General features: G+C 42.7%; 2 protein-coding genes across 2 annotated transcripts in view; one reads left to right on the plus strand and one right to left on the minus strand.

Moving 5' to 3' along the window:
* Positions 1-18,533, plus strand: part of PLXNC1 (plexin C1) — a 177,587-nt gene extending 159,054 nt beyond the window's left edge. Inside the window, exons 24-31 of the mRNA XM_056115891.1 lie at positions 3,906-3,960; positions 6,340-6,371; positions 6,466-6,573; positions 7,891-8,054; positions 10,673-10,820; positions 14,624-14,764; positions 14,855-14,929; positions 16,070-18,533. Coding sequence (XP_055971866.1) covers positions 3,906-3,960; positions 6,340-6,371; positions 6,466-6,573; positions 7,891-8,054; positions 10,673-10,820; positions 14,624-14,764; positions 14,855-14,929; positions 16,070-16,174 — 828 coding nt within the window. The 3' untranslated portion in view covers positions 16,175-18,533. The remainder of the gene's footprint in view (positions 1-3,905; positions 3,961-6,339; positions 6,372-6,465; positions 6,574-7,890; positions 8,055-10,672; positions 10,821-14,623; positions 14,765-14,854; positions 14,930-16,069) is intronic.
* An 849-nt stretch (positions 18,534-19,382) lies between these two features.
* Positions 19,383-24,510, minus strand: part of CEP83 (centrosomal protein 83) — a 165,170-nt gene continuing 160,042 nt past the window's right edge. Inside the window, exons 15-16 of the mRNA XM_056116235.1 lie at positions 21,244-21,433; positions 19,383-19,784 (exon numbers count right to left, since the gene is read on the minus strand). Of these exons, the coding sequence (XP_055972210.1) occupies positions 19,680-19,784; positions 21,244-21,433 (295 nt within the window). The 3' untranslated portion in view covers positions 19,383-19,679. The remainder of the gene's footprint in view (positions 19,785-21,243; positions 21,434-24,510) is intronic.

The following is a 24,510-nucleotide window of genomic DNA, read 5'->3' on the forward strand; positions in this document are numbered from 1 at the left end:
CTTTCCCCCTACTTCTATGGCAGACAGTTTCCCTCTTTCTCTCTACTTTTGGATGACCTCCCATTCTTGGGTGTCAGAGATAAAGACAAAGGAGGAAGAAGGGAAGATTGGTATACTGCCAAGTGGCAACTCGTCCATGGGACTGGATCTGAGTAGGGTTTGGTTCCCTCTTGATGCCGTTTCTCATAAATTGGGGTGAATGATACCAGTCTGGGTTTCCATAGGCCACTTTGATTATGTTCTTTTCAGATTTTTTTTCAAGGAACTAGTATCACAATATTTCTGATCATATTTATATTTAAATTTTGGATGTGGGCAATATTTATAATGTTTCATAAGATTCTTAAGCTAAATTCTAGCCTTTCCTCTTAGGTGCCGCCACATAAAATTGCTCATATTTGGGCCATTTTTATCTACAAAACAGCAGTTTCATAAGGTTAAATAACAAATTTAACCCTGTGTATTTCCAGAAAATCAATTTTTATGGAATTATCTTCCAACTCCTGCCATAAAGATAGTGTTTTACCTGCAAAGAAAAAAATTTTCCCTTCCTTCTTCATGGTGTGGCACATACGCAGCTTCTGTTTCTTTCGGGAGTGACTTTCAATTGTGCCCAGGGGTCCATTTCTCCCTGGGTCACCTCCTTCCCATCATCAGAGTCACACCTCCTAATTCTGATGATGAAAAAATCTAGAATCCTCTGTGCTGTGTTTCAGCGCAGCCCACTCATTCTCAAAGGGCACTGGCCTTGTTGTCACCTCAAGTCCTGGAGCTCTGCACCAGTGGAAAGAATTTAATTCGAAACTGCCGTTGTGTACCAGTTGTGCTCTGGGCTGGAGACACAGAACGGCCCCAGATCTATCCAGTGACATTAATCTTTCTTTGATTTAATTTGGTTTTCATTCCTTAAGGAGGAGCTCACAGGATGCTCCCCGGCCTCAGAGAAGTGTGGGAGGATTAATAAGACCCTAGTAGGGAAACTTGTGACACTTCTTCCTGGCACACCCAGCATTGTCTATTTGGGGGGTGGAGGGGAAACACCCATGATGGTTAGGGCTTACTCCTGGCTCTGTGCTCGGGGATCACTACTGGCAGAGCTCAGGGTACTCTGTGGTGTGGCAGAGAACAAACCTAGGTCAGCCATGTGTAAGACAATTGCACCCATTGTACTATTGCTCCAGCACCCCCTGTCCTAATGGCATTTTTAATAATTTTGAATTCTGGGTCACTTTTCCAAAGAGCAGCTCTGCCCTTAACTCATTGCGGCACACTTGTGCAAAATGGAAAAGCACAAACCTTTTCCCTCCATACATGTCTGTAAATAGTTTTCTGCTGTTCCAGCGGTGTTCTGGGTACCACGTGGGATGTGGTTAGGAGGGGGCGTAATTCTAGCCCTCGCACAGCTGTGGATATTAGAAATGCGCAGATCCCCCCCCCCCCCCCCCACACACACACATACAACTCAACCACTAATAAAATGCTTTTACACTTGCTCTCCAGAGATAATTTCAGAGGGAAATTTCCTTGGTCCAAGCCACGTCTGCATGCTCTGAGTGCCTGAGCACCGCGCCAGCAGTGAGCCATTGCCAGCTCCTGAAAAGACATTTGAACTTTTGGCAGCGTTCCTTCTCTGAAGGCCCCTCCACAGTGTTTGTGATTATAGAGTCGGGGCGCTCACTTCTGGCAAAACAAAGCGTCTGACAGTCGCGGAGTATTGGCTCAACACTCAACGGGATCCGTTTGGGATTCATTCTTTGACAATTACCCAGGATGAATCACCAGCTTCCTTTTACAAAAAGATATATATTTTTTGGCTTGAAAACAGCGCATATGCAGTGCTTTGTGGGGGGTGGGGGGTTTTCAGCCCAGTTCAGACCTGCTCAGGAACCTCATCTTGTGTTGCTGAGGCGCTGCCTGCAGGCAGCATCCACTTGCTTTGTCGCAAATATGAAGGAGAAGTGGAAAATTGCTGGCAGGGAGAGACAGAGGCGCCAGGGAGTGTCAACTGCTTACTGAGCAGGGTCCGAGAGCTCAGTGAGACCAAATTCTTGCTTAGGGCACCTGCCAGAGACCTGCAGGCCCCACCCAGCCCCTCCTGCACCCCACTCCCCACACCAGCAGTTAGAAGCCTCTGGCCTCAGCTTATCGGCTGACTGGACGCAGCTGGCTGGACAGCTGTGCCCGGGGCCTCAGCAGCTGGCCCTGTGCTCCTTCCTCTGTGGGTGAGCCTGAAGGAGGTTAGCCTTGCAGCTTTCCCTGCTTGCTAAGCAGGTTTGTACATTCTGCTAACCCACATGCAGCAGGCCTGGAGAGAAACTCTCAGTTCCTCCTTTATTTCCCCCCAAATTGTGGAAGGCCAAGTTGGAAATTAGTTTGGGAATTCAGAATGGCTTAAGAAGGCAAGGGAAGGAGCTGGAGCTATAGCACAGCAGGTAGGGTGTTTGCCTTGCACGCGGCTGACCGGGTTTGATTCCCAGCATCCCATATGGTCCCCTGAGCACCACCAGGATTAATTCCTGAGTGCATGAGCCAGGAGTAACCCCTGTACATTGCCGGGTATGACCCAAAACGAAAAAAAAAAAAAGAATGCAATGGAAGATCATTGAGCAGATAATGTTCAGAAAGGGGAGGGCTGGGCTGGAGGTGCTCAATGTCAGAGTATGCGTCCGTACCATCTGCCTGTTGACCAGGCACTGCAGGACATAAACACAGACAGGTACACACACCCACACCCATGCATGCACATACACACATACACTCCTATGCGCATGTGCATGTATTGGCCTTCCACTATCCAAACACAGGGTGAAGATGTGTGTGTCCCTGTCTGTCTGACTTGAAGGATGCTCCATCTTGTGCCTGTGTGCACCAGCCCCTCAGAATTCTTCTCCTAAGGTGTGATGTTCCCATTTTAGCATCCGGTCCCCCTTGCCTCACAGGGGCACCCTTTAGATGGGACACCCTGGAAGGACATGTGTCACTGGTGACCACAGTCTCTGGGCCAACTCTTGACCATATCCGGGGATTGCAGTGGTGTTTGATGAGTGGTACTAGGATTTGTTTGTCAAATGCAAACATTTCAGAGGGCAATTTTGGAATCGCTCTACTGAAATATCATTTCTATACCATAAAGGTCACCTTTTTAAAGGGCACAGTGCAGTGGGCTGGGGTACATTTGCATCTTTGTATTATTGTCACCACAATCTAAGTTTAGAACATTTCAGTCACTACCGGAAACCTGGTGCTCATTATAGTGTCCTCCCTCTCCCCCGCACCTCTCTTTGGGCAACTTGAAGTGTAATTTCTGTCTGTGTTAATTTGCCTATTGTGGATATTTTGTACAAATGAGATAATATGTGGTCTTTCATGATTGGCTTCCTTCACTTTACAGCATGGTTTTGAAGCTCATTAATGCCATCACATAGGTGTATACCCACTGCCACAGGGGCCGGGGTTCTGCATGGGGGTGATACCATTTTTTCAAAAAAAAAGAAAACATAACCCCAAATAGTTAAGCATCACTTCGTCTGAAAGAAACCTCAAAAAATGAAGTTGTCCCCAGCCTCTCTTGCTATGTCGGAAGCTGAGCTATATCTCAGCGGGGATTGTCAGGCAGTCTGCAGCTTGGTTTTCTCTGCCCATTGTCCTCCTGCCAATAGCCTCCAAGACTCCTCCTGGCCTCGTGCCTCTCGCTGCCCTGACTGTCCCCTCCACATGATCCAGAGTGATGCGAGTATCCTGCTGAGCCCCAGTCTCCTCCACAAAGCCTAGAACCTAGGAATGCTTGATAAATATTTGATTCCCTACGTGACACATGGATGATTATCCAGCCTTCGAATTCCTGGGTGAAGTTGAGAAAGACATTAAATGTTAAAAACGGCTCTTTTTTTTATTTTTGCTTTCAGATATCAAATGGATCCACCATAAAAGTCTTTAAGAAGATAGCAAATTTTACATCAGGTAACCAATATCATGTTGTTCACCTTTTGTTCGTGCCCAGCTTTAAGGAGTATTGCTTCCTGCTTCTCTCAGATATACTGTTACAAAGGGGAGATTGAGCTGATGCTGAATAAAGCAGAGCAAAGCCATTTCAATCTGTTTCTAGTCCTGAGATTCCGAGCCCACCAAAGAAGTGGACAGGAAGATAGAGGCGGAGCAGACAGTTTGCTGGCTCCAAACTGCCGCTGCCTCTTCACTGCCCGAACCTCAGCTAGCATCTCTGTCTTTGAAACTCTTACCCAGCTCCACAGGAGACAGGATCCCCTGGCAAACAAAGGGGGAAGCCGCTAGATAATCACCGGGTCCTTCCAGCACTGGATAAACAAGATAACCCAGTCTCCTCCTGCTGACCGTGCAAAGTCGTCCCCCCCCACCCCCGCACCCCCCACCGAAAGTGGAGAGACATACTCAGCACAGTGGAGGCAGAAGTCGGTAGCCAGTCCTACTCCAGATGGGATGGGGATGAGACAAGAAAACATTGTGACAGGACCTTGTAAAACAAAAAAAAATCCCTAGACCCCTTTCCAGGTTTGTCTCCAAAAAAAATGATAATCCGGCCAAACGGGTTATCAGCCCTACACAGGGTTCTGGGCCCTGGACAGGGCTGTCGCCTGGACTGAGCTGCCTGGTAGGTCCCGGCAGCAGGGTTGACCATGGGGCTGCCAGGAAAATGCCTGGGAGGATGGGGGAGGATGGGGAAGGCTGCAGGACACCTCTGTGCCCCCCATCTCTACACCCCCACCTCCCTTCTGCACAGTAGGCTGGCAGAGAGCAGCCCTCCTCCCTTTGGACAGCTCAGAACTTGGGGGGTGGGGCATACGCAGTGGTACTTAGGGCTTACTCCTGGTTCTACATTCAGGGATAATTCCTGGCAGGACTCAGGGGACCATATGGGGTGCTGGGACAGCTCAGAACTGGCTTTCCACACAGTGCTGAGGGCTTCAAGGGGCCAGAGGGGCCTTTTGCCAAGTTTGCTATTAGGGATTGGAGCGGCAGATTTGGGCCCAGACCTTGGCGAGGGTCTCTTCATGGTACCTCCCAGCAGTCAAGCCCTCCCTGCCCTTTGAGCCCCATCATTTCCCTGACATCCCCTGCCCTCTGACCTCTCCCTTTCTGTTGTGTCTGATCTCAGCCCTGTATGGATCCACCCACAGCCGCCACCAGAGAAAAGCTCACAGCAAGCAGCGTCACAGGGCCGCTGGCATCTCAGGCCCCTGTGCAGCTGCTCCCAATTCATGTAGTTACTCACTCATGGGGCTTGGCCTAATTGCCCCTTCTCTCCTCAATGGCCCATGGGCACCGTTCTCTGAGCAGAGGGCTTCAGCTTGTCCGACATAGGAAACGGAAACCTACACCATCATTCAGCACTAACCTGTCCTGCTCATTTCCTCCTCCCCAGACCCCTCTGGCATCCCTGGGGGCGCTGTCCTCCCAGCCAAAGTGCTCTCACCTGTGCCTTGGAGCGCACCATTTTCCTAACCTTAATTTTGACTTGGGGCCACACCCAGTTGTTGTTAGGGCTTATCCTTGGCTCTGCACTCAGGAATCGCTACTAGCAGGGCTTGGGGTGCCAGGGATCAGACCAGGCCTGCTGCATGCAAGGCAAGTACCCTATCCTGCTACATTATCTCTCTGACCCAACAATCCTTTTTTAATTTTTTAAATTAAAAACAAACTTTTTTTGGGGGTGGGGCATACCCAGTGGTACTTAGGGCTTACTCCTGGTTCTACATTCAGGGATAATTCCTGGCAGGACTCAGGGGACCATATGGGGTGCTGGGAATCAAACCCTGGTTGGCTGCATGCAAGACAAGTGCTCTACCCACTGTACTGTTGCTCCAGACCCAACCCCTGTTAGAGAAACTTCCAATGTGAATTTTTTATTATATTCAATTCTTCCACTGCTGTAATTTTCATAGTGGTATGAAGCCTCTCATTGGTCAGGATATAAATCCCATGAGGGTGGGAAGTAAGGCTGTCTTATTCGTTACTGTGTGCCTGATTGACCTTGGCACACGACAGAATTCCAGGTCTATCCATTTAATGACTGAAAGTGCCTCGCCCCTATCCCATTCCTAGCAGTGAGCAATTCCGCCTCTTGTTTTTAAACTTCCAAGAGCAGGGAATCTGCTTCCCACTCCAGATCCTCGCCCATCCTTTGTCTTTACACTGTTCTTAAGATCTCAAGATGTAGCAGGGGTCAAAAGTATCCGCTGAAGAGCTTGAGTAACTCCTCTGGCTTAGGGCGCAGACAGCATCTCTAAGGGGAAGGTCAGTTAGCCATGGTTTTTGTTTTTAACAGACTGTGTTTTTTTTTTTTCCCCTTTCTCTGATGTTCAGATGTGGAGTACACAGATGACCACTGTCATTTGGTGAGTCCAGGCTTTCTCATGCTTGCTCCTGAGCCCATGCTTTCTTCAGTGTCAGTGAGCTCCTTGGCTAACAGTTTGACTGGTCTTCCTTTAGATCTTACCAGATTCGGAAGCATTCCAAGATGTGCAAGGAAAGAGACATCGAGGGAAGCACAAGTTCAAAGTAAAAGAAATGTATCTGACAAAGCTGCTGTCGACCAAGGTACACTTACTGTTCTGGGAGCCTTTACGGCTACCTTGGGGGTGTATGATGTGTTTGACTTAATTTCCACTGAAGTGTGAAAATGTTACAAATCCCTTGTGCCTTCTAGCAAAGCAAAATGAAAGTTTAAATTGTAAACATTCCTCCTCCCTCCCTCCCTCCCTCCCCTCCCCCCCCATCTCTCTCTCTCTCTCTCTCTCTCTCTCTCTCTCTCTCTCTCTCTCGCTGGCTCACTCTCTCTCTCTCGCTGGCTCACTCTCCTCTCTCTCACATACACAACTGCGAAGATAAAAGTACTTTACAAATTTCTATGGTACCATCTTCAGTCAGGAATTTCATATTATTCTTAGTTCCTTCCCCCCCATTTCAATATTATTTTTTTGGTTGACAGTGCAATTATGTCTTTTTTATTTACTTATTAGATAGATGAGTGATAAAGTGTCCTCTTTGAATTGCAAATAAAATTAAAGGGGGGGTCAGTGTTGATAACCCTAGTAAATCATACAGATTTTTTTTTCATTTTGAAATAAAGAAGTCGGTTCACATTTTAAAAATGTAGACATGAAAGTCAATGGAATATAAAATCAGTCGCAAACTTCATCTGCTTTTGGTGCGATTAACAAGTTGTAGTGATTGCTTTTTTTTTTTCCTCCTCAAATGAGCAGCAGTGGAAGGGCTGTTATCTACCTCTGATTCCAGGCTGCTGTTATTGACATGCTTCTTCACATTGTCGTCCACTTAGAGGATTTGTTTAGTAGATTTGTTTAGAGGGCAGAGGCCAGCCAGAGTCTCTTGATTTCTCATCTATCCCACAGAGTTCTGCCTGTTCGGCTTTTGTAAAACACTTGAATGCTTTGGAAAGTACATAGTAAGCCCCATGATTGAACACGCACAACAGGGAAAATTCTGGGAACGGAGCAATATCACTCGAGTCTTACCAGGCTGAACAAAACCAATAAAAGCCAAACATCCATGGCGTCTTGCTTTATGCATCCAGCACTCCGACTGACATTTCAACGGCCAGACATTTCTAAGACGCACTTGCCTATTGCCTGAACAATGTTGCTTTCAGCAGTTTATGAACCAAATCTAAATCCGGGTGTTAGGGTCGTCTGGCAGGGGTGGGGTGAAGAATACTTAGTCCCAGACTCTAAGATTGGCCTTACTTGAGAGTTTCATCTACCTTCTCTTCAGCCTGTCTTTCTGTTCTGCTCTGAACTTGATTTATTTTTTCCTTTTCCATCATGTTTCAAAGCTTATCCATATATATATATATATATTTTCAGTCTTCCAAATCTGATATCCTCTGTCTTTCAGGTGGCAATTCACTCTGTGCTGGAAAAACTTTTTAGAAGCATCTGGAGTTTACCCAACAGCAGAGCCCCATTTGCTATAAAATACTTTTTTGACTTTTTGGATGCCCAGGCTGAAAACAAAAAAATCACAGATCCTGATGTTGTCCATATTTGGAAAACTAACAGGTGGGTACATTGGTGATTACTGATTGTGTTCAAGAATTTGGGACTGGGGCCAGAGTGGTAGAACAGCAGGTAGAGTGTTTGCCTTGCACGCGGCCGACCTGGGCTCGATCCCTGGCATCCCATATGGTTCCCCAAGCACCTCAAGGAGTAATTCCTGAGTGCAGAGCCAGGAGTAACCCGAGCATCGCTGGGTGTGATCCAAAAAGAAAAAAAAAAAAGAATTTGGGACTGAGTCTTAATTCAAAAGAAAGCATGGGTATGGTTATGGAAGAATTTATTTATCCTTTACAGAATCATTTTCCTTGGTTAGCTTAATATTCAAGCAGTTTCTTACCACTACTATATTTAAGCAACAAAAAAGTCAGTCCTTTGCCAAGAATTCTATTCTTTAGGGTAAAATAAACATTGTATCTTTAATGCATGAAAAAGACTTTGTATGAAATGTTTGAACAAATTCTGATGACTAGCCAAGGATGAAAAATTAATATTTTGTGATTTTATCATACAATTTTCCAATAGAGAAGATACTTATTTGTCCTTCAGATAATCACTTTATAGCTTGCTGCCTTTCCTTTCATTCTGCGTGGGAATTTCTGCTTTTATTTATCAAATGTGATGTTCTAATACCATGAGAACTAGCCAAAGTATGGTGTTTGCTTTCATTTAAAAAATCATTTTACAGGGATGGAGCGATAGTACAGCGGGTAGAGTGCTTGCCTTGCACGCAGCCAACCCGAGTTCAATTCTGAGCATCCCATATGGCCCCCCAAGCACCGCCAGGAGTAATTTGTGAGTGCAGAGCCAGGAGTCAACCCTGTGCATCACTGGGTGTGACCCAAAAAGAAAAACAATAATTTTAATTTAAACTGAAGCCAGGCTTTTCTATGTATTCTTCATTTCTCCTCAGTCAATATAGTTCCTTGCCTCTACTTGAAATGCTCTGGTCCAGGAGCTGAGAAAGACCCAGAGTTAAGGTGTGGAAGAACTAGCACAAACTCAGACCCTTCAAAGTGCAGAAGTTAGCCAGAGCATTTGAGATATGAGATATGAGTACGAGAAAGTCACAATCCAGACCTCTAAGTCTGATCGTCTCCCATTTAGTCAATTGGGAAAGTCTATCCCAACTCTCTCCACTAGCTTCCACTCTTCCCATTTTCTGGCCTCCTGTTCCCAGCCCCAGCTATGCCACACCACTGCATAATGAAGACTGTAGCTTCTACTCAGGAACAGTTGATCTGAGAGGCCCAGTTTTCATGGTGGAGGCAATCAGTTAGGCTAGTGTGAAGGAAGAAAGAATACATAGACTCGGAAAGATTTGCACTTGAGGACCTACTCAGTGCTAGACACTTAGGTGCTGGAAATATATCCAGGAACTCCACAGACAAAAATCCATGTTGTCACTGAGCCTGCATTTTAAGAGGTGGGAACAAATACAGTAAGCTGTAGTTTTGTTGTTTTGTTTTGTTTTTTGGGGTTATAACCAGTGATGCTCAGAGATTACTCCTGGCTCTGGCTCTGCACTCAGAATTTATTTCTGGCAGTGCTTGTGGGTCCATAGTGGATGCAGGAAATTGAACCCAGGTTGGCCACGTGCAAGCCAAGTGCCCTACCTGCTGTACTATTGCTTCAGCCTCAACTGTAGTATGTACAAAGGTGCTAAGTGCGGTCAACAAAATGGAAAAATGGGGAGGGGGGAGACCAGGAGGCCTAGACATAGGTTAGGATGCATGAAAGGCGAGCTGCATTTGATCCTCAATGGATACCACATAGTCCCTCCAAGCAAGCATCATCAGGGGTGACCCTGAAAGCCCCTGAACACTTCTTGGGACCATCACTTCCTGCCCCGATAAAAATTGTTGAAGGGAAGAAAATGACATGACAGGTGATCAGACGAAGTCTTAGGGAAATGCCATCAGAGCCAGGTCTGAAAGAGGTGAGGTGAGGGCATGAACCCTGAAACTTGTGGGACAATGAGCAACAGCAGCCTGGCCTGTGAAGAAGCCAGTGGCGCTGGAGTGAGAAAGGTGAAGAACAAGGTGAGACCCCTACCCAGACCATGCAGGAGAGTATGGGGAAGGTGGTGGAAAGTCACAGAGGGGCGTGATAAGGTGGGCTGGAGTTGTGGCTGGTTCTAGGGGCCTGGAAAAATGTCATACTTACTAACCACCATCTAGAACAATCTAAACACTGGTCCTGTCGATGGCCACTATCCGACTTACCCTCCCCTAGCCCTTTCTTTTAGTACCTGTCAGATCAACCCTTTCTTGTTCTTGTTTTGGGGCCGCACTCATAAGTCTCAGAGCTCAACTTCTGGCTCTGTGCTCAGGGATCACTCCTGGTGGGCCTCAGGGGGCTATATGGGGTCTCAGGAATCAAACCGGGGTCAACTATGTGCAAGGCAAGCATCCTACCCACCATACTATTGCTCTGGCCCCTCCCACCCTTTCTTGCTGTGAGTGATGCTGCTACCTATGGCTGGGGTGTATGACCAGGATGACTTGTGAACCTCAGTGACAAGGATGAACTGCCAGTTTGCAAACTCTGAGAAGCAAAGCCTGCAAGGCCGTGGAATCCTGGAGTGCCTCTTTTTGAAGGGCTCTGCCTTTTCTCTTGGACAGCCTCCCTCTTCGCTTCTGGGTCAACATCCTAAAGAACCCCCAGTTTGTTTTTGACATTAAGAAGACACCACACATAGATGGCTGTTTGTCAGTGATCGCCCAGGCCTTCATGGATGCGTTTTCTCTCACGGAGCAGCAACTAGGGAAGGTAAGGCCCGGGTTTTGTATCCTCATATGGACTTCGAGGCAACTGAAGCACTAGCTTCCTTGTAACCCTTCAAATAATAAGCAATTGCCCTAAAATCACATGAGAAAATAGTCGATAACAGTTCCTGAAAATACGCATTTTCTTAAAATCTGTTGTATTTATTTTCTATCTTTAGTCCAGCTTTTTAAGACAAATAATGAAAACCAAAATAGGAAATTATCTCCACTCTTTTGCAGAACTCTACTTCTAAAAACCTTTGCCACAAAATATATAAATTACCTTATTTCCTAGAGAAACATTTTGTGGACTCTAATAAATTATTAATCGAAGCATGAAAATACTAAAATTTCCCTAAATTCCACCTGAATATAACTGAATCTGTTTGGCTATCAAAAATTTCTTGTAGAGAAGGAATCTTTTCTGGAATTCTATTGCCACCAGTTTGTCATTTAAAAATAATTTTTCATATTTTTTTGTTGTTGTTGAGCAAAAGCTGCAAGAAAGCAAAGAAAGATAGGAAACTTTAAAAGAGATGTCTTGGTCTTTCAGCATTCCAAAATAGACTGAACTGAGAAATATCTGTACCTAATGGATTTTAGAAACTCTTTCTGCCCCGGCAGTGATTCTGCAGTAGAAGGATTTAAGGGCACTTTCACGAAATGTGACAGATGCTGCATAGAGCCCCAGCCTCCTGGTCTAAATCTAAACTCAATACCCCCACCATTTACAACCAACAAATCTGTTTTTTTTTCTTTTGTCTTTATGGCAGGGTCTCATCTCTCAGGAAGATGCCTTTGAATTCTCTTAATTCCTTCCTCCCTTCTCCAGTTTGTTCCTGATTGGTTACTACTCATTTCTTTAAAATGCCCCATTTCCATTCCTCTGACCTAACCCTGCAGCACCTCATCTCAACAGGCATCCTTGCCTCCACCCTCCATCCCCTGCCGCCCCCATCCACTCTCCCTTTATTTTCCCTTTCACGGTGGCTCAGGCTCTTTCAGAAAGATAAATCTGATCTTGTCAGTCTCCTGATTGAAAAAGGAACTATTTCCCTTTCCCTTTCAGGCATATCAGCCAAGATCTGTCCAGGGCCACGTTCCTAGCCTGGCTTCAAGTCTCTGTCTTATGTCATCATCAATTTCCTTGCATATCCCATATACCTTTCATTCTACAGCTATTATTTTTCCTAAATTTACAGTGATTTTTGTGTATCTCCTTGCTCACTCCCTTCCTGTTTCATAACCCCTCTCTCTGAATTGGAAAATCCTACTCATTTGTTTATTCAAACATGATTTCCTAATGTGAACCCAAACAGTGTAGTTCATTCTAAACATACTTAAGTCATCCCTGAGAATCACCAGGGAACTGATCCCAGCACCCCTCTCCCTGCAACACAAAAACCCATCAGTACTCAAGTCCCTTATATAAAACCGTGCAGTATTTCCATGTAACTTACATATTTCTTCTGTCACACTTTAAGTCACCTGGAGATTGCTTAGAGTGTGAATGCCTGGTGAATAGTTGTGCTACTTTACTGCTTGGGGAACAGTGATGCAGGGTGGGGAGGGCAGTTCGTTCAAGTTCTGCGTAAAGAAGGTATATTCATCATTGGCCTGCTGCATGGTTGAGTCGAGAGGTATCCTACTGATACAGAGAACTCTACCTGTGAATTCTCCCCAAGCTATTTCCCATAGTGCTCTCTTCACTTGGCCAATGACTACTTCCCAGCATGTAACACATTGAAAGACACTTAAATGCTTATTTGTTCAGAGTGAAAAGTGACTGTTTATTAAAGACTTACAGTGTTCTTGGTATATTCCAATTAATTCTGGCAAGAACCACATGAGGTAGTTATTATTAATCTCCTTTTATAGACGAGGAAATTGATGTTCTAATGAAATTATCACAAGCTCTGGTCTGTTCTTTATACAGTGCTAATTACAGAAGCCTATAGTGAACACTATATACCTGACTTCCCAATTAGATTGTAAACTTCATTTTTTTTTTTTGTTTCCACTCACTGCTTACCCATAGAGCAATATATAGCCCTTTCCCTAGTCCACGTTTCTTCCTGTGGCTATTGTTGCAGTGACCGGGGGCCAACTTATACCCATGGCTATAGTGCTCGTACTGTTGCAGTGCTGAGGGTTCTAGACAGAACCGCTGGGCACTACTCAGTGCTGGTGGGCCACACCACAGAGTGGCCTTATGCTTGGAAGACAGATGCTTCTTGCCACTGCGTTATCTCCTGGGCTCCAGTTGCCAAATCTTTGTTGAGTTAGTGATTTTGATGTCTACTTAAACTTAAGACAAGTAAAAAAGATATGACTTCCAACTCAAGCCATGGCTACATTAAAAAAAGTACCAGATTAGCTGTATTATTAAATCACCTACATTGCCTAGGCAGGAATTTACTTATTTTGGATTTGGGGTCACACCTAATGGTGCTCAAGGGCCATTCCCGGCTTGGTGCTGGAAAGTCGCCCCCATTAGTGCCCAGTGGATTATGCAGTGCTGGGGCTCAACCCAGGCCTGCTGCATGCAGAGCATGTGCTCCAGCCCACTGCATTCTCTCTCTGGCCAGATCGTCCCCAGCCTCGTGCCAAAATTGAACTCAGGGCTTCACGCATGCAATGCAAATGCTGTACCGCTTACCTATACATCCAGGCCCTATTAACAATTTGTTGTTGTTAAAAATAACTACTTCTGAAGCTGGAGAGAGAGTACAGTGGGCAAGGTCCTTGACTTGCATGCGGCTGATCTGGGTTCGATCCCCAGTACCACATATGGTCCCTCAAGCCCCTCAAGGAGTGATCCTTGAGCACTGTTGGGTGTGGCCAAAAAACAGAACAGTTACTTCGGGTTCTAGGGAGTTAAAGCATGCAGGAGCCCCAGGTTCAATTCCCCATCACAGAGAAAACCAACTCTCCCCCCAAATTATTTTTTGAGGGAGGCAGCTCCCAAGCAGTGTTTAGGGAGTCCTGGAGTCACTCCTGACAATACTGGGTCAACTGGGGTGATTCAATGCTAGGGCCCAAGGATGTGGTACTGCTCAGGTCCTAAAGTGCTAGTAACCAGAAGGGCCAGGCTGCAGTGTTTGGGGCCTGTGGTTTTATGAGGTGGGGAGGTGTGCAGTGCTGGAATGAAATCTGGGTCACATACAAAATCAGGTACCTGACCCCTGTGCTGTCTTCCCAGCCCTAATATTGTTACTTCTTAAAATCTTCACTCTATCATCATTGTCATAAAGACATAGAACCTACCAGGAAGCTATTGCAAAATCAGACACAACAGCCACTAATATTAATTACCATGTGCCTCCTTGAGAACATTGGACAGTCTCTATAATAACAATTTCTTTAATAAAAAGGACAAGTTAAAAAAAACTCACTGCCAATTACCACTTTTATGGTTCTATAAAGGGCTCAATCAAGTTTTTTATAAATGCCAAAATTCACTGGGGGTGAGGATGAGAGCAAATGTTTTAATTGAGGCATTTTACAACCATTAGTAATGAACTATGACTGAAATAAGTTCCATTGTTACAGTAACTCAAAATCATGTAAAAATAATAATTTTAGTCCTTTTATGAGAGGAAGACAGAATATATTAGCATTTAATCTGCCTGAAAATAACAGTGACTCACCAGACCTATCAGGATGACAGTCAACAACATCTATTCAGACCTATTGCATGAAGCCTGTTACCAGGAGGTGAGCTACTGAGGTGTGTGGGCTTAGCCACTTTGCTATGGTTACAAATGTCTTTTTGACTCTTTTTGTGGTGGTTGCTTTATTTTTCAGGAAGCACCCACGAATAAACTTCTCTATGCCAAGGATATCCCGACCTACAAAGAGGAAGTAAAATCTTATTATAAAGCAATCAGGGATTTGCCTCCATTGTCATCTTCAGAAATGGAAGAATTCTTAACTCAGGAATCTAAGGTATTGTGAGAGAATCAGCATACTGTATTTGGCTACTTATGTTCTCACAGTGGTTCTTTCCATCTCTCAATAAGCCTTTTTCTCTTTAAGAAACATGAAAATGAATTTAATGAAGAAGTGGCCTTGACAGAAATCTACAAATACATCGTAAAATATTTTGATGAGGTGAGTTTATCATTAAAAAATGAAAGTGTTATGAATCAGCCACCGGGATTCATAGGTCTCAGCACAGCCCTGGCACCCCAGAAGGCCTGTCTTGAGAGGGGAATTCTGGCATCGAGCCAGGCCCTGCACATGGCAGCCACTCTTAGTTTCATCATGCTGCCCACCTCTGGACCACCCTGAATTTACATTTGAGTTCATGTGGCCCACAGCTACACTGACTCAAGCCAACTTGAATGAGTAAGTAGTGGTCCTATGATGTAGGGCCAGCTTATGCTTCATTGTAATCTGCTAAAATAAAAGCTAAGCTTGTTAAAATCGCCTAGATTCTGTATTCAATAGTTATGTGAAATGATGACATTATTTCTAACTTAAGCAACTATTTCAATAAATCATTCTCCTTTATGATTAATTCTCCTTAATCTGGATTTTTTTCTTTGGGAATTCACACAGACATAGTCATCAGATGCGCTGTTTCCAAATATATGTTAATTCCCCCTTCCCTGATTCCCCCCACCCAGCCATGCTGGGACAGGCTATCCATGTCATGGTGAGAATAGCTCACCAATTCCATTTGCTACTTGAAGATCAAGTGAAGCACTAAGGTAGGGTAGAGGCAATGAGTTCCTTAACATGATAAGCATCCCTCTTTCCAGGGGTCAGGGGTCAGAAGGGAAGCACTGGGGAGGGGTCAGGGGAGGGGTGTGACACTGCCCAAGATGGGAGGAGCGGGGAGGGAAAAGTCATCCTCTTTGACCAGGATGCCCCTGCCTGCTGCATTTAAGAAGAAATATTTGCCTGCATGTTGGCTGCCCAGGAATGCTCGCTGTGCTTGGAATGGCTGTGACATATGCATAAAATAGGGCCTTGGAAGTCTGGCCTCACATATTTGTAAGCAAATAGTTGATATTTCTCGTGAGCTTCTATTTTAAGCCAAAGTGTTGTTGATCCTGTGATAATGACTTAGCAAAACAACTTGCAAAGTGAGTATGTAAATGATCGAAGAAAAATGTTGGCATCTGTTTCATACAGATTTTACCACTCACAGCATCAGGAATGCAAAACAAAAAAAACCAAAAAGAAAAAAAACAATTGTAATGCTAAAACCACAATATCTAAAATAACTGTTCTAATTGTCAACAGATTCTAAATAAACTAGAAAGAGAACGAGGGCTGGAAGAAGCTCAGAAACAACTCTTGCATGTAAAAGTCTTATTTGATGAAAAGAAGAAATGCAAGTGGATGTAAGCACTCTGGGCCCTGACTTAATCTGGCAAAGTTCTTCAGACGACTTGGGAGCAAAATGGCTGCTTGAGCTACTCTGTGTCGTTAATTTTTTAAGTTTGCACATAGGTTCCACTTTGAGCACTGTCTTTTTACAAGACCAAGGCACATGCACAGCTTTCAGAAAGCATACCAACCATTGTGCCTGTTGTGTATCCCATGGGAACCCTCCTGTAAATAGAGTTGAAGTGGTTGTTGCAACAGCCTCCTTGTTTACAGAGAATACAGGGCCAGTAAGCAAGTGTCAGTATTGGATCGACAGCCTCCACTTAAGCACAATGATATAAGTGGTTTTGTTTGAAAACTACAGCTATGTAGCACTTGTGACTCCACTGCACCTCTGCAGGAAAGGGACACTGCCAATGATCAGAAACAAAATGTGAAATGCGTCATTTGGAAACAAGGCGGGGGTGGTTAGGGCAACCTCGAGGATTCACAGGTCGAAGCTCTCCCCAGTAGTTCCTGGAAGAGCTGACCGCAGAATTTGGTAGTGTGTACACTTAGCATTTGTGAGTGTGTGTGTTTAAACCAAAAACTAACAGTGTTGCAACATTGTTGAAAGGGCTCGTGTTTTTCAGTGGTCATCAACTGCACTCCATCCTACACCTCCATTTCACTCCCGAGCTCTAAAGCAAGGAGAGGGAGTAGGCGTTATTGAAATGGACCATTTCACCACTTTGTCCTAATATATCCTTTCTTAGATTTTATTTTTTCATACGAAATGTATTTAATAGTGGATATGTTGGCCATTGTAAAGAAAAAAAGTCACTAGTTTAAAAACTTTGATCAGATCTGTGGAAGAGTAAACTCATTTCCCTGTTCCTCCATTTCTATACTAGTGTCTCCTTGCTTTAGATTTCTGGTGAAACCTGTGGTTTATAAATACTGTGTGTGATTTTAAAAAAGATACATTTTACATTTCATGAGATTGTTCACACTGGAGTATTATATATGAATATATATATATATATATTTGAGGCCTAAGGCCTGAAAAATATTAGTATACAACTTGGTATCTTAGTCTTACTATGTACTTTTTGAAAGTATTCCTCACAGGAGAGAGAATTTAAAATACCCATTTTATTCATGCCTTTTTTTTTAAACAAAAAAAAAGTCCCTTATCCAGTTATATTATATAGTCTTTTTATTGCTGGTTTTTTATTCCTGAATTTTTGCTGCTCATGACCAATTTTAATACCACTGTGTTTTCCTTCTATTAAGCTAGAAATAAAAACTCTAATTGGCAACTCTCAAACTTTCCTTGTGGCACCTTTTACCCTTGGTGCTTGAATCCCAGAAAAAGAAATTTTTTTCTCAAGTAGCAAAGCACTGATCACACATTCCTTAAAAATCACTTCTCAACACTGCACAGCATATCAGGATTTCAATGTGAATTTGTCATCAATGAAATTCTTCTTGTCCCACAATATCTGGTACAGGTGATGCCTCAACCAAATGATCAGAGAAAATAAGCAGTTACTGCCCCGGCAGGCACCTTCCCAAGCCCGTTGCTACTGACCATTGTCTGTCCAATGGACACACCTCAAAAATACTACCAAATAGGTTACTTATAGGTGAACGATCTGGTCCCTCCTAAGACTACTACAGTCTTGACGTGAAGGCATTCCTAAATGAACTATAGTAGGAGAGTTGGGAGCCAAGGGTAGGAGAGTTGCCCAAAGGTCTTCCCCTTCTTTAGGGTACAAAAATGCTAAGAAAACTCAAAGGATCAGCTACAGCTTTATCTCCGTATTTAGAGTCGATGCTACATGAGGGTGTCCCTGTCCAGCTCTCTGGCACAGAGCCCAGTATGGAAACTGACCTCCTCTTCCAGGGACTGTGCTGCTGGGAACTTTGGGCAAGTCACTTACCTCTTTGTGCCTCAATTTCTGTATAATATTTCTAACCTACCTCACTGAGGTGGTGTGAAGATTCACTAATGTATGTAGCGTGTTTGTCAATCCTCCAGTGAAGAGCACTATCTAGATCACGTTAGCCAAACACAGGAAATGGCCAAATTAGATGTGTGCTGAAGACAATCAGTCACTGGGTCTATAGTAAACAGCAACCAGAGAAACAAATGACAAACAATTTCTATTTTCAAGTTTTTTTGCCTATTTTTTTGGTGCAAAACAATTCATTTATAAACTTTTTTTTTCCTAACACTAGTGTCTACAGCAGCATTTAAAAATTAATTCTGTTACCTTTTCCGTATTAGGGATTTAAAGTCTATTTCTTATTGTATACCTGATTGAAGCTGTTCTCGGAGATGAATGTTTTAAATGTCTATATCCAAAAAATAAACATTTTGATGTAAAATGTGGACTGTTATCTCCTTTCTCGTCAATTTTTCAGCTTTTAATATTTTTTTTTTAATTCTAAGTGGTTTCATGGAAATTTTTAGGAAGCTGTCATGAATAAGCAGGCCTATTATGTAGCAAGTAAATCCAGTTTGTTTTAAATGATGCTAAGGGCAACTCAATTACATTCCTGGCCTTCCACTACCAACTTGTGCTTTTGATCACGAAGACTTCTGAGTAATGAACGTTCCACTTAGTTTGGCAGACTTGAGCTTTGTTTCATTAACATGAAGCTATTCAGCAGAATTCCTCTAAAAGATGTTACATAAAAAAAAACAAACATTGGCATTAGGGATGCACAGAAATAAAACATTTATAATTATTTGGTTAGATCCAAAACAGTAGGAGGTGAAGTTAACTATCAACAATATTTCTAAAGGGATCCCACTGGGTTCAAGTTTTACAATGAATGGCCTTTTTTTATACAGCAATTGGATTTAATTATTTGTACTTTATTTTCTATTAACTCTAACTCGGCAAAGCCAAATCAGTGAGATCTTCTACCTTGCTAAATACATACTATATGGTTGATATAAGATTAAACACAAGACAATATAGTTAGAAAAATATTAAGTTCTTTAATAAATTATGTACACAGCTTTTAGAAAAGGTAGCATTCAGTCATGAATGTAGATTAAATTTTTATGACTTAAATTGTCAAGTTTTTAATAACTAGTGGTTTATATTCTTATATAAGGTAAATCAGAAAAACTTTACTGACGTTATTATCAAGTATCTCAAGAGGCAATTCAACATGGGCATATTTCAGGCAAAAATGTCAACCCCCTCCCCCACCCCACCCCCGCAAAAAAAAAAATCCAGTAATTTAAAACTTGATTCCCTATTATTCCTTTCCATTTTTTCTTTCTTGGAGGGTTGTCAATAAATATTTAAACATCTCAAACTGTTTTTACTGCTTCTCTGTCATTAGGGTGATCCTGAACTTCCAACCCTTATGCAACACGGTAGGTAGCTGGTACCTTTTCTTGAGGCACATTGGAGTGTTTTGGCAAACAGTAATAAGGGATCTAAATGCCACATACATGAAAACTTCAGGCTTTATTGAGTCACTGATTTTATTCCTTTGATCTGCTATTTCTCTAAGAACATCATTCCCCAGGAGATCCAAGTTCCTCTAGCTGTTTTCTCTGTGTTGTTTCTAGTTCTTCTAGCCTTTTGCGAAGTAGAGATAGTTCCCTTTGATGCTGTTCCTCCTTAAAATCATGTAGAGAAAGAGAAACAAACCGTTAGAAAATCTGATTGGAAAAGAACTGTTTGGTTCACTGCAACTTGCACGGAACCGGAGAGCATTATGTATGTAAAGTATGTAAAATAAGAGGGAGAAAGACAAATTGCCAGATGATCTCATTCATCTGTGATATACAGAGAAACAAGACAAGAAAATTAAATCCTTTGCCCTGGATTACAGAGCTGAGAATGACAAGAGATGGGGGTGGAGTTGGGGGTGGGTGGAGGGATAGTGGACTGGATATAACAAATGTCATTGGTGGAAGGTCAAGAGCACTATGGTGGTGGAGAGGGAGATCACTGTATAGAGTAGAACCAAATGCTAACACTATGGTACACATGTGACCCAAACTATACTAATGAAATGCCTTTTAAAAGAGAGTGTACTGAGGGCATGCGCTAGGGGTGGGGGGGACCTTATGGCACTAGTGGAGGGACTCTAACACGGGTGTTGGACGTGGTGTAGGACACAATTTACTTGAAACTCTATTATTTAACGATATTGTAAACCACCATGCTAAATAAAAATTGGAAGAGAGAAAAAAAATTGTTGGGCAGCGGCCTCAGTCAGCCTCTTCCATTTCAGGCCTGCAGCATCTGGCAAGGAAAGGATGACCATTCTGTTGTCTAAGAAAATTGAGGAATGGGCTGTACTAACCAGTCCCTGCTTCTGTCCTGTCTTAGGCTCCTACCTTAAACAAGACACAAAGTCTATTCTAATCTGGGTGTAGAGCTGACCAAGGAGTATATTCGAAAATATGAATGCAGGCTGTGGATGTACTTATATCACAAATTTCTAACAAATCTATTATAAGTAGAATTGTTTATTATAAGCAAAGCAGTTTGTCTGAAATTCAGTTCAGTGACTAAATGCTCCAGTGCTTATAATGCTTGCAATCATTTATGAATCATTTATCTCCTGAAAAATCATCCAACCAATTTGACTCCTCCCCTATATCTAAAACCTAGAAAGAGCCCAGGTTTTAAAATCGGACATATTTAAGTTTATCTGCTATGACTTTGGGCAAGTCACTTCACTTCTATGACTCAATTTTCTCACCTCTAAACTGGGAATAATTATACCTTCACTTTGGTGCATTTATTATTAGCATTAAATAAAATACCAACTGGAAAATGTCTAGTGCTCAAGCGATTTACAAACAAAGTTACTCAAAAGATTTAATCAAATTTCTTTTCTCCTGCCCAAAAGATTTCATTCCCAGCACCATCACAAAAGAATAGATTTGGTGCAAATCTATTTACTTCTTGTTTTTTACTGAGTTTTAAGGGTTATGCCATTTTTCTGTGCAGCTAATTCTGACCTAATTCACATTCAAAATTACATAATTTTAACTCAATAGTTAAGGGATAGAGATTTACAGAAATGTAAATCTTTTTCACATTTTCCGCCTAACATGCTCATACCTGCATATGAGGAGGAAATGGTAATTCCATGCCTGGAACCATGGATGATGATGGAAAGCTAACAGGATTGATGGATGCAGTTGGAGGTATGTTAGGAATCAAAATTAAACTTCGAAACTCATTATGTCTTCTCTGTATATCCTTCAGTCTTTTTTGAAGCCTTGTATATTCTTCAAATGGAACATTTTGCCTTAAAAAAAAATAAGTGTTCCTGTCTTTAATACAATTATATTTTATTGAACCGTAAGATGTATAGCATTTTATGTGCATATAACTAAATTTGAAGAGGAATTATAAATTATGAGTTACTTATATTCAAATATAGGTTAAATTTTGTTCCAGAAGCATGGAATGCTAATAATAGCTATTTTGGACCAGAGAGAGCTAAACAGGCTGGATTACAGACGTCGAATTCTTGATCCCCAATACCACATGGCCTCTCAAGTACTAAGCCTGTAGTAGCCCCTGAGCAATATCAGATGTGGTCCCTCCAAAATAAACAAGTCATATATATTATTAGCAATAAAGCTATCAATTCATTTTAGTTTTACTTGCTAATCTAAGGTTGAATAGCTTTTCATACTTTCATTTCCATTCCACATCCCCAATTACCCATAAGTCCTGAAACAGACCCCTTGCACCAAAACAAAGCCTCACTGTACAGAAATAAATCAAATAGGAAATACTAGATCAAATCTTATGAAACTTTCATTATTACAGGGCAAATATGATTAAAATACGTAAATATGATTAAAATATTATCAACTTTATATGGGCTGGAGCGATAGCACAGCGGTAGGGCGTTTGCCTTACACGCAGCCAACATGGCTGACCCGAGTTCGATTCCTCCGTCCCTCTCGGAGAGCCCGGCAAGCTACCGAGAGTATCTCGCCCGCACGGCAGAGCCTGCCAAGCTCCCCGTGACGTACTCGATATGCCAAACACAGTAACAACAAAGTCTCCAATGGAGATGTTACTGGGCCCGCTCGAGCAAATCAATGATCAATGGGAGGGCCCTTTTTTTTTTATATATATTGTTCAACCTAATTTTTAAAGTGACTAATAACAAAGGTGAAGCTACCCAATTTTAGGGGAAAAATAACATAGATATAAAAGCTAACTTTTCAGTCCATCACAAATTAACATCATTTTGGAAATGAATTTCTAGACCATCAATCAGAGCAGTGATCAAATAGGTTCAATACTGCTCAAGACATCTAGATGATCTGCACCACTGATGCCCATTCTTGAATTGATAATATTTCAAAATTACTGGTGATGAAAGAGACTGTGAAGTTGAATTCTGTTTCAGAATGAATTTGGCAGCTTCTTAGTTTAGAATAGAGTACTGTAAAGTTGGCATTAATCCCACAGTCTAGAAACAGCTTGAGTATTCTTTAAAAAAAACAAACAACTGTTCAGGGCCAGGGATGTGGTTCAAAAGTGGTAGAGCACATGCATAGCACATGTGAAGCCCTGGGTTTTATCCTGGTACCAAATGCCCCAACCCCCCATGCCCTGAGCACTGTCACATACTACTTTCCAGGACCCCTGCACTGCCAGACACTGAGTCACAGGACATTGAGCACTGACCAGTCAGGTCCACACTACCAGTCGAGCATTGCTGGAAGAGGCCCTTGGGCACAAACCCTATACAAAATTAACTGGGGCTAGAGCAATAGTACAGGGGTTAAGACATCGCCTTGCATGTGGCCGAGCCCAGTTCATTCTCTGGCATCACTTGGTCACCTGAGCATCACCAGGCACAGCCCTGGAGGCTCCTAAATATCATTTGTTATGGTCCTGGAGCACCCAAGCACCACTGGGGTGAACCAGGTCATCTCTGGCACCACAGAACACTCATTGTACCAGTCTTTAGGCCTGTAAATTGAATTGCCAGTAAAATTAGCCAAGAATTGCCAGACAGGCCTGACCTTCTGAACACCACTTAGGAAATCCCTTCCTCAAAAAATAAAATAAAATAAAATAAAATAAAATAAAATAAAAAACAACTGTTCATGGGACTTGAGCCATAGTACAGTGGGTAGGGCATTTGTCTTGCATGTGGATGACCCAGGTTCGATTCCCAGCATCCCACTAGGTCCCCTGAGCACTTCAGGAGTAATTCCTGAGTGCAAAGCCAGGAGTAACCCCCATGCATCACCAGGTGTGACCCAAAAAGCAAACAAAACAAAACAAAAAAACAACTGTTCACATTTTGGTGTTAACTATATATAAGAGAACTACTGCATCTCATGTATCACAGAACACTGCCTAGTCACTGGAGTGTGGTGCACTGTGATCAGACCAAGGTTAGATCATGCATGATGGCTGCAGTGGTGTCTTGGTTAGAATCATAAGCCATTAGCTCAATACTGCAAGCAATTTGCAATTTTTTTTTAAAAAATAAAACAGAATATTTGTCTAAATGCTGAAGACCATTACACATTAGCCAAAATTTAAAAAAACTTGTTAAAAATGGGCTTCCCTAGCAGAGTTTGGAAGCTTAGGAGGCCATTCCTGGCATTGCTGCCCAAAGCTTTAGGTGCACAGGGACCACCACACCCATGGTGCATGGAGACACCAGGATTAAACTGTACATACTGGGAGCCACATGGTGCCCTGAATCAAATCTGGAGCCTCGCAAAGGGAAGACATGTGTTGTCCTTTAAACTATCTCCTCATCTCCTGAAAAGACATTTTGGTAACCTGATAGAGGCAGGGATGTAGCTCAGTGGTATGCAAGAGACCCCGAGTTTCATCTCCAATGCCTCCCCAACCCCAAGTGCGCATAATCAGGTTTAGTTTTAATTAACTTGAACCAAAAAGTCATACAATGCTACTGCTAATTTAACACAGTAACTCTTCTCTACTTAAAAATGTTAATGATGCAGATTATTACCTATGCCAGATATAAAGAGCCAGGAGAGTATATAAAAATAGCATTTTTCCACACTAGGAAATAAAAAACTGATTTTCAAAGTCGTAGTCACAATTTTTACAAAGTAGGCAACTGCTACAACTGTGTTTCTCAACAACAAGAATTCATACTACTCCTGACTACCAAAGTGCTATAGCACCAAAGTCAATAGCTGACCATTCCTGTAAATTCCAACCAAAACACACAAAGACCTAGCATGTGTTACAGACCATGTGTTACATTGGCTCTCAAGGACTATTCAGTCAGAAAATAAATAAATAAACTGCATAGATAACAAATACGGTGACTAGCTTGATTTTCTTTACATATTAATTTAAAAATATATT

This window comes from Sorex fumeus, unplaced genomic scaffold, assembly GCF_029834395.1.
Source record: "Sorex fumeus unplaced genomic scaffold, SorFum_2.1 ptg000003l, whole genome shotgun sequence".
NCBI classification, from domain to species: domain Eukaryota; kingdom Metazoa; phylum Chordata; class Mammalia; order Eulipotyphla; family Soricidae; genus Sorex; species Sorex fumeus.